This window comes from Oncorhynchus nerka, unplaced genomic scaffold, assembly GCF_034236695.1.
Source record: "Oncorhynchus nerka isolate Pitt River unplaced genomic scaffold, Oner_Uvic_2.0 unplaced_scaffold_3428, whole genome shotgun sequence".
NCBI classification, from domain to species: domain Eukaryota; kingdom Metazoa; phylum Chordata; class Actinopteri; order Salmoniformes; family Salmonidae; genus Oncorhynchus; species Oncorhynchus nerka.
The window spans coordinates 5,005-16,316 of NW_027037867.1; the positions used below are offsets into that span (position 1 = coordinate 5,005).

At 45.2% G+C, this 11,312-nt stretch overlaps 1 protein-coding gene across 1 annotated transcript; it reads right to left on the reverse strand.

The window, feature by feature from the left end:
- Positions 1 to 474: 474 nt before the first annotated feature.
- LOC135566763 (ADP-ribosylation factor-like protein 13B) lies at positions 475 to 11,004 on the reverse strand (the record flags this gene model as incomplete). The annotated part of the gene is made up of 3 exons (XM_065014383.1): positions 475 to 2,128; positions 6,425 to 6,686; positions 10,887 to 11,004. Coding segments are annotated over 3 exons (463 nt in total), but the record flags the coding sequence as incomplete, so codon positions are not given.
- Positions 11,005 to 11,312: the final 308 nt, after the last annotated feature.

Consider the following 11,312-nt stretch of genomic DNA (forward strand, 5'->3'; position numbering starts at 1 on the left):
ACAGAGAGGAAATGGGGTCAGTGTTTAACATGCTCTGTAGACAGAGAGGAAATGGGGTCAGTGTTTAACATGCTCTGTAGACAGAGAGGGAAATGGGGTCAGTGTTTAACATGCTCTGTAGACAGAGAGAGGAAATGGGGTCAGTGTTTAACATGCTCTGTAGACAGACAAAGTCAGAGGAGATGGGGTAAGTGTTTAACATGCTCTGTAGACAGAGAGGAAATGGGGTCAGTGTTTAACATGCTCTATAGACAGAGGGGAAATGGGGTCAGTGTTTAACATGCTCTGTAGACAGAGAGGAAATGGGGTCAGTCACATGATTAGACAGAGAGGAGATGGGGTCAGTGTTTAACATGCTCTGTAGACAGAGAGGAAATGGGGTCAGTGTTTAACATGCTCTATAGACAGAGAGGAATGGGGTCAGTGTTTAACATGCTCTGTAGACAGAGAGGAAATGGGGTCAGTGTTTAACATGCTCTGTAGACAGAGAGGAAATGGGGTCAGTGTTTAACATGCTCTGTAGACAGAGAGGAAATGGGGTCAGTGTTTAACATGCTCTATAGACAGAGAGGAAATGGGGTCAGTGTTTAACATGCTCTATAGACAGAGAGGAAATGGGGTCAGTGTTTAACATGCTCTATAGACAGAGAGGAAATGGGGTCAGTGTTTAACATGCTCTATAGACAGAGAGGAAATGGGGTCAGTGTTTAACATGCTCTGTAGACAGAGAGGAAATGGGGTCAGTTTTTAACATGCTCTGTAGACAGAGAGGGGAAATGGGGTCAGTGTTTAACATGCTCTGTAGACAGAGAGGAAATGGGGTCAGTGTTTAACATGCTCTGTAGACAAAGAGGAAATGGGGTCAGTGTTTAACATGGAATAAGAGCCATCATCAGCTGTTAGTGAAAGAGAAGAAACAACAGCATGCCATGAACAGGCTGCTAGATGACGAACAGACAGATGGTTAGTTAGTAGTTAGTTAGTGGTTAACATACAGCAGTGGAGTGGTGGTGGAGATAGTCAGATGACATGAACAGGCTGCTAGATGAGGAACAGACAGATGGTTAGTTAGTAGTTAGTTAGTGGTTAGTTAGTGGTTAGTTAGTGGTTAACATACAGCAGTGGAGTGGTGGTGGAGACAGTCAGATGACATGAACAGGCTGCTAGATGAGGAACAGACAGATGGTTAGTTAGTGGTTAGTTAGTAGTTAGGTAGTGGTTAACATACAGCAGTGGAGTGGTGGTGGAGACAGTCAGATGATATGAACAGGCTGCTAGATGAGGAACAGACAGATGGTTAGTTAGTAGTTAGTTAGTGGTTAGTTAGTGTTTAGTTAGTGGTTAACATACAGCAGTGGAGTGGTGGTGGAGACAGTCAGATGACATGAACAGGCTGCTAGATGAGGAACAGACAGATGGTTAGTTAGTAGTTAGTTAGTGGTTAGTTAGTGGTTAACATACAGCAGTGGAGTGGTGGTGGAGACAGTCAGATGACATGAACAGGCTGCTAGATGACGAACAGACAGATGGTTAGTTAGTGGTTAGTTAGTGGTTAACATACAGCAGTGGAGTGGTGGTGGAGATAGTCAGATGACATGAACAGGCTGCTAGATGACGAACAGACAGATGGTTAGTTAGTGGTTAGTTAGTGGTTAGTTAGTGGTTAGTTAGTGGTTAGTTAGTGGTTAACATACAGCAGTGGAGTGGTGGTGGAGATAGTCAGATGACATGAACAGGCTGCTAGATGACGAACAGACAGATGGTTAGTTAGTGGTTAGTTAGTGGTTAGTTAGTGGTTAGTTAGTGGTTAACATACAGCAGTGGAGTGGTGGTGGAGATAGTCAGATGACATGAACAGGCTGCTAGATGAGAAACAGACAGATGGTTAGTTAGTGGTTAGTTAGTGGTTAGTTAGTGGTTAACATACAGCAGTGGAGTGGTGGTGGAGACAGTCAGATGACATGAACAGGCTGCTAGATGAGGAACAGACAGATGGTTAGTTAGTGGTTAGTTAGTTAGTCAGATGACAGGTCTAGACAGTCACTTTAAACATCATTACCGGATCGACTCCTATCGCCAAGAGGCTCCAGCTTGGGAAGCCTAGACATTTTGGGAGTAGCCCATCCAACTAAAACAACAAAATACATTATTAGTAGAAGCCCATCCAACTAAAACAACTAAATACATTATTAGTAGAAGCCCATCCCACTAAAACAACTAAATACATTATTAGTAGAAGCCCATCCAACTAAAACAACTAAATACATTATTAGTAGAAGCCCATCCCACTAAAACAACTAAATACATTATTAGTAGAAGCCCATCCCACTAAAACAACTAAATACATTATTAGTAGAAGCCCATCCCACTACAACAACAACTAAATACATTATTAGTAGAAGCCCATCCCACTAAAACAACAACAACTAAATACATTATTAGTAGAAGCCCATCCCACTACAACAACAACTAAATACATTATTAGTAGAAGCCCATCCCACTACAACAACAACTAAATACATTATTAGTAGAAGCCCATCCCACTACAACAACAACTAAATACATTATTAGTAGAAGCCCATCCAACTAAAACAACTAAATACATTATTAGTAGAAGCCCATCCCACTAAAACAACAACTAAATACATTATTAGTAGAAGCCCCTCCCACTAAAACAACTAAATACATTATTAGTAGAAGCCCATCCCACTAAAACAACAACTAAATACATTATTAGTAGAAGCCCATCCCACTAAAACAACTAAATACATTATTAGTAGAAGCCCATCCCACTAAAACAACAACTAAATACATTATTAGTAGAAGCCCATCCCACTAAAACAACAACTAAATACATTATTAGTAGAAGCCCATCCCACTAAAACAACAACAACTAAATACATTATTAGTAGAAGCCCATCCCACTACAACAACAACAACTAAATACATTATTAGTAGAAGCCCCTCCCACTAAAACAACAACTAAACACATTATTAGTAGAAGCCCATCCCACTACAACAACTAAATACATTATTAGTAGAAGCCCATCCCACTAAAACAACAACAACTAAATACATTATTAGTAGAAGCCCCTCCCACTAAAACAACAACTAAATACATTATTAGTAGAAGCCCATCCCACTACAACAACAACAACTAAATACATTATTAGTAGAAGCCCATCCCACTACAACAACTAAATACATTATTAGTAGAAGCCCATCCCACTAAAACAACAACTAAATACATTATTAGTAGAAGCCCCTCCCACTAAAACAACAACAACTAAATACATTATTAGTAGAAGCCCATCCCACTAAAACAACAACTAAATACATTATTAGTAGAAGCCCATCCCACTACAACAACAACTAAATACATTATTAGTAGAAGCCCATCCCACTAAAACAACAACAACAACTAAATACATTATCAGTAGAAGCCCCTCCCACTAAAACAACAACAACAACTAAATACATTATCAGTAGAAGCCCATCCCACTACAACAACAACAACAACTAAATACATTATTAGTAGAAGCCCATCCCACTAAAACAACAACAACTAAATACATTATCAGTAGAAGCCCCTCCCACTAAAACAACAACAACTAAATACATTATTAGTAGAAGCCCATCCCACTAAAACAACAACAACTAAATACATTATCAGTAGAAGCCCCTCCCACTAAAACAACAACAACTAAATACATTATTAGTAGAAGCCCCTCCCACTAAAACAACAACAACTAAATACATTATCAGTAGAAGCCCCTCCCACTAAAACAACAACAACAACTAAATACATTATCAGTAGAAGCCCCTCCCACTAAAACAACAACAACTAAATACATTATTAGTAGAAGCCCCTCCCACTAAAACAACAACAACTAAATACATTATTAGTAGAAGCCCCTCCCACTAAAACAACAACAACTGAATACATTATTAGTAGAAGCCCATCCCACTAAAACAACAACAACAACTAAATACATTATCAGTAGAAGCCCCTCCCACTAAAACAACAACTAAACACATTATTAGTAGAAGCCCATCCCACTAAAACAACAACAACTAAATACATTATTAGTAGAAGCCCATCCCACTAAAACAACAACAACTAAATACATTATTAGTAGAAGCCCATCCCACTAAAACAACAACAACTAAATACATTATTAGTAGAAGCCCATCCCACTAAAACAACAACAACTAAATACATTATTAGTAGAAGCCCATCCCACTAAAACAACAACTAAATACATTATTAGTAGAAGCCCATCCCACTAAAACAACAACAACTAAATACATTATTAGTAGAAGCCCATCCCACTAAAACAACAACTAAATACATTATTAGTAGAAGCCCATCCAACTAAAACAACTAAATACATTATTAGTAGAAGCCCATCCCACTAAAACAACAACTAAATACATTATTAGTAGAAGCCCATCCCACTAAAACAACAACTAAATACATTATTAGTAGAAGCCCATCCCACTAAAACAACAACAACAACTAAATACGTTATTAGTAGAAGCCCATCCCACTAAAACAACTAAATACATTATTAGTAGAAGCCCATCCCACTAAAACAACTAAATACATTATTAGTAGAAGCCCATCCCACTAAAACAACAACAACAACTAAATACATTATTAGTAGAAGCCCATCCCACTACAACAACAACTAAATACATTATTAGTAGAAGCCCATCCCACTAAAACAACTAAATACATTATTAGTAGAAGCCCATCCCACTAAAACAACAACTAAATACATTATTAGTAGAAGCCCATCCCACTAAAACAACAACTAAATACATTATTAGTAGAAGCCCATCCCACTACAACAACAACAACAACTAAATACATTATTAGTAGAAGCCCATCCCACTACAACAACAACTAAATACATTATTAGTAGAAGCCCCTCCCACTAAAACAACTAAATACATTATTAGTAGAAGCCCCTCCCACTAAAACAACAACTAAATACATTATTAGTAGAAGCCCATCCCACTACAACAACTAAATACATTATTAGTAGAAGCCCATCCCACTAAAACAACAACTAAATACATTATTAGTAGAAGCCCCTCCCACTAAAACAACAACTAAATACATTATTAGTAGAAGCCCATCCCACTAAAACAACAACAACTAAATACATTATTAGTAGAAGCCCATCCCACTAAAACAACAACTAAATACATTATTAGTAGAAGCCCCTCCCACTAAAACAACTAAATACATTATTAGTAGAAGCCCATCCCACTAAAACAACAACAACTAAATACATTATCAGTAGAAGCCCATCCCACTAAAACAACAACAACTAAATACATTATTAGTAGAAGCCCATCCCACTAAAACAAAGAAAGTGGTGGAGGTGTGTGGATCTCTCACCAGGTAGTGGTGGAGGTGTGTCTCACCAGGTAGTGGTGGGGGTGTGTCTCTCACCAGGTAGTGGTGGAGGTGTCTCTCACCAGGTAGTGGTGGAGGTGTCTCTCACCAGGTAGTGGTGGAGGTGTCTCTCACCAGGTAGTGGTGGAGGTGTGTCTCTCACCAGGTAGTGGTGGAGGTGTGTCTCTCACCAGGTAGTGGTGGAGGTGTGTCTCTCACCAGGTAGTGGTGGAGGTGTCTCTCTCACCAGGTAGTGGTGGAGGTGTGTCTCTCACCAGGTAGTGGTGGAGGTGTGTCTCTCACCAGGTAGTGGTGGAGGTGTCTCTCACCAGGTAGTGGTGGAGGTGTGTCTCTCACCAGGTAGTGGTGGAGGTGTGTCTCTCACCAGGTAGTGGTGGAGGTGTGTCTCTCACCAGGTAGTGGTGGAGGTGTGTCTCTCACCAGGTAGTGGTGGAGGTGTGTCTCTCACCAGGTAGTGGTGGAGGTGTGTCTCTCACCAGGTAGTGGTGGAGGTGTGTCTCTCACCAGGTAGTGGTGGAGGTGTGTCTCTCACCAGGTAGTGGTGGAGGTGTGTCTCTCACCAGGTAGTGGTGGAGGTGTGTCTCTCACCAGGTAGTGGTGGAGGTGTGTCTCTCACCAGGTAGTGGTGGAGGTGTGTGTCTCTCACCAGGTAGTGGTGGAGGTGTGTCTCACACCAGGTAGTGGTGGAGGTGTGTCTCTCACCAGGTAGTGGTGGATGTGTGTCTCTCTCACCAGGTAGTGGTGGAGGTGTGTGGATCTCACCAGGTAGTGGTGGAGGTGTGTGGATCTCACCAGGTAGTGGTGGATGTGTGTCTCTCTCACCAGGTAGTGGTGGAGGTGTGTGGATCTCACCAGGTAGTGGTGGAGGTGTGTCTCTCACCAGGTAGTGGTGGAGGTGTGTGTCTCTCACCAGGTAGTGGTGGAGGTGTGTGTCTCTCACCAGGTAGTGGTGGAGGTGTGTCTCTCACCAGGTAGTGGTGGAGGTGTGTCTCTCACCAGGTAGTGGTGGAGGTGTGGGGCTCTCGGGGGCTGCTGTCTCCTCCGTCCTCAGAGGATCCACTCTGTGTTTCCTCTTCAGTCTCAGTTTACTCGTCTTCTTCTTCGTCCGCTCCACTGAGGCTGCACCGCTCTCTGGAGTCTGTCTCTCGCTGTCCTCTTCCTCCTCCTCCTCCTCTTCCTCTTCCTGCCCTCCTTCTCTAGCATCGTTGGCACCACCCACCTGCCCTCCTGTCGGTCTCTTCTTCAGCTTGTCTTCATTCTGCATGGATGGAACACGCATTAACACAGCTGGAACCCCCCCATGGCATTAATACAGCTGGAACCCCCGATGGCATTAACACAGCTGGAACCACCCGATGGCATTAATACAGCTGGAACCCCCGATGGCATTAACACAGCTGGAACCCCCCCGATGGCATTAATACAGCTGAACCCCCATGGCATTAATACAGCTGGAACCCCCATGGCATTAATACAGCTGGAACCCCCATGGCATTAACACAGCTGGAACCCCCCATGGCATTAATACAGCTGAACCCCCATGGCATTAATACAGCTGAACCCCCATGGCATTAATACAGCTGGAACCCCCATGGCATTAATACAGCTGGAACCCCCATGGCATTAACACAGCTGGAACCCCCATGGCATTAATACAGCTGGAACCCCCATGGCATTAATACAGCTGAACCCCCATGGCATTAATACAGCTGAACCCCCATGGCATTAACACAGCTGGAACCTCCCCATGGCATTAATACAGCTGGAACCCCCATGGCATTAACACAGCTGGAACCCCCATGGCATTAATACAGCTGGAACCTCCCCATGGCATTAATACAGCTGGACCCCCCCCATGGCATTAATACAGCTGGACCCCCCCATGGCATTAATACAGCTGGAACCCCCATGGCATTAATACAGCTGGAACCCCCATGGCATTAATACAGCTGGAACCCCCATGGCATTAATACAGACCCCTCCATGGCATTAATACAGCTGAAACCCCCATGGCATTAATACAGCTGGAACCCCCCATGGCATTAACACAGCTGGACCCCCCATGGCATTAATACAGCTGGAAACCCCATGGCATTAATACAGCTGGAACCCCCATGGCATTAACACAGCTGGAACCCCCCATGGCATTAATACAGCTGGAACCCCCATGGCATTAATACAGCTGAACCCCCATGGCATTAATACAGCTGGAACCCCCATGGCATTAACACAGCTGGAACCCCCCATGGCATTAACACAGCTGGAACCCCCATGGCATTAACACAGCTGGAACCCCCATGGCATTAATACAGCTGGACCCCCATGGCATTAATACAGCTGGAACCCCCATGGCATTAACACAGCTGGAACCCCCCCATGGCATTAATACACCTGGAACCCCCCATGGCATTAATACAGCTGGAACCCCCATGGCATTAACACAGCTGGAACCCCCCATGGCATTAATACAGCTGGAACCCCCCATGGCATTAATACAGCTGAACCCCCATGGCATTAATACAGCTGGAACCCCCATGGCATTAATACAGCTGGAACCCCCATGGCATTAATACAGCTGGAACCCCCCATGGCATTAATACAGCTGGATCCCCATGGCATTAATACAGCTGGAACCCCCCATGGCATTAATACAGCTGGAACCCCCCATGGCATTAATACAGCTGGACCCCCCATGGCATTAATACAGCTGGAACCCCCCCATGGCATTAATACAGCTGGAACCCCCATGGCATTAATACAGCTGACCCCCCCCATGGCATTAACACAGCTGGAACCCCCCATGGCATTAATACAGCTGGAACCCCCCATGGCATTAATACAGCTGGAACCTCCCATGGCATTAATACAGCTGGACCCCCCATGGCATTAATACAGCTGGAACCCCCCATGGCATTAATACAGCTGGAAGCCCCCATGGCATTAACACAGCTGGAACCCCCATGGCATTAATACAGCTGGAACCCCCATGGCATTAATACAGCTGGAACCCCCATGGCATTAATACAGCTGGAACCCCCATGGCATTAACACAGCTGGAACCCCCATGGCATTAACACAGCTGGAACCCCCATGGCATTAACACAGCTGAACCCCCATGGCATTAATACAGCTGGAACCCCCATGGCATTAATACAGCTGGAACCCCCATGGCATTAACACAGCTGGAACCCCCATGGCATTAACACAGCTGGACCCCCCATGGCATTAATACAGCTGGAACCCCCATGGCATTAATACAGCTGGAACCCCCCATGGCATTAATACAGCTGGAACCCCCCCATGGCATTAATACAGCTGGAACCCCCCATGGCATTAATACAGCTGGAACCCCCCATGGCATTAACACAGCTGGAACCCCCATGGCATTAATACAGATGGAACCTCCCCATGGCATTAACACAGCTGGACCCCCCATGGCATTAATACAGCTGGAACCACCCATGGCATTAATACAGCTGAACCCCCATGGCATTAACACAGCTGGAACCCCCATGGCATTAATACAGATGGAACCCCCATGGCATTAATACAGCTGGAACCCCCATGGCATTAATACAGCTGGAACCCCCATGGCATTAATACAGATGGAACCTTCCCATGGCATTAATACAGCTGAACCCCCCATGGCATTAATACAGTTGGAACCATCCCATGGCATTAATACAGATGGAACCCCCATGGCATTAATACAGATGGAACCCACCCATGGCATTAATACAGCTGGAACCCACCCATGGCATTAATACAGATGGAACCTCCCCATGGCATTAATACAGCTGGAACCACCCCATGGCATTAATACAGATGGAACCCACCCCTAGCATTAATACAGCTGAACCCCCTCCATGGCATTAATACAGCTGGACCCCCCCATGGCATTAATACAGCTGGAACCCCCCCATGGCATTAATACAGCTGGAACCCCCCCATGGCATTAACACAGCTGGACCCCCCATGGCATTAACACAGCTGGACCCCCATGGCATTAATACAGCTGGAACCCCCCATGGCATTAATACAGCTGGACCCCCATGGCATTAATACAGCTGGACCCCCATGGCATTAATACAGCTGAACCCCCATGGCATTAATACAGCTGGAACCCCCATGGCATTAATACAGCTGGAATCCCCCATGGCATTAACACAGCTGGACCCCCCATGGCATTAATACAGCTGGACCCCCCATGGCATTAACACAGCTAGCCCCCCATGGCATTAACACAGCTGGAACCCCCCATGGCATTAATACAGATGGAACCTCCCCATGGCATTAATACAGCTGGAACCCCGCATGGCATTAATACAGCTGGAACCTCCCCATGGCATTAATACAGATGGAACCCCCCATGGCATTAATACAGCTGGAACCCCCATGACATTAATACAGCTGAACCCCCCATGGCATTAATACAGATGGAACCTTCCCATGGCATTAATACAGCTGAACCCCCCATGGCATTAATACAGATGGAACCATCCCATGGCATTAATACAGCTGGAACCCACCCATGGCATTAATACAGCTGGAACCACCCATGGCATTAATACAGCTGGAACCACCCCATGGCATTAACACAGCTGGAACCCCCTCATGGTATTAATACAGCTGGAACCTCCCCATGGCATTAATACAGCTGGAACCCACCCATAGCATTAATACAGCTGAACCCCCTCCATGGCATTAATACAGCTGGACCCCCCTGGCATTAATACAGATGGAACCACCCATGGCATTAATACAGATGGAACCCCCCCATGGCATTAATACAGCTGGAACCACCCATGGCATTAATACAGCTGGAACCTCCCCCCCATGGCATTAATACAGCTGGAACACCCCCCCATGGCATTAATACAGCTGGAACCCCCCATGGCATTAATACAGCTGGAAAACCCCATGGCATTAATATAGCTGAACCCCCATGGCATTAATACAGCTGGAACCTCCCCCATGGCATTAATACAGCTGAACCCCCATGGCATTAACACAGCTGGAACCCCGATGGCATTAATACAGCTGGAACCCCGATGGCATTAACACAGCTGGAACCCCCGATGGCATTAACACAGCTGGAACCCCGATGGCATTAACACAGCTGGAACCTCCCCATGGCATTAACACAGCTGGAACCCCTCATGGTATTAATACAGATGGAACCCCCTGGTATTAATACAGATGGACCCCCCCATGGCATTAATATAGCTGGACCCCACCCCCCATGGCATTAATATAGCTGGACCCCCCCCATGGCATTAACACAGCTGGACCCACCAACCCATTGACCCTGCGGCTCAAATGGCACCCTATTCCCTAAAGGGGACACTACAACGAACACATAGGGCTCTGGTCAAAACCAGTGCACTACATAGGGAATAGAGTGCCATTTCAAGCAAATCAACAAAGTTGATGCTGATTGGCCCAGTGTATTCCACACCTCATTGATGACGTTGCCGATTGGCTGGAAGGGGCTGTGTACGGCGGCGGCGTCGGTCTCCTCCTCCTCATGCAGTGTCCGACCCTCCCTCTCCGCCTCCTCTTTCTCCTGACGGTCTCTGGGATCAGGGGAACAAAATGACTTTTTTATTTACCTAAAATGTTAACAAGTCAGTTAATAACTCATTCTTATTTACAACGACTCCAACTGTCACTAAGGTGTTATATCTCTCCTAACCAGCTGGTTAATGTTCCCTTCACTAAGGTGTGATATCTCTCCTAACCAGCTGGTTAATGTCACTAAGGTGTGATATCTCTCCTAACCAGCTGGTTAATGTTCCCTTCACTAAGGTGTGATATCTCTCCTAACCAGCTGGTTAATGTTCCCTTCACTAAGGTGTGATATCTCTCCTAACCAGCTGGTTAA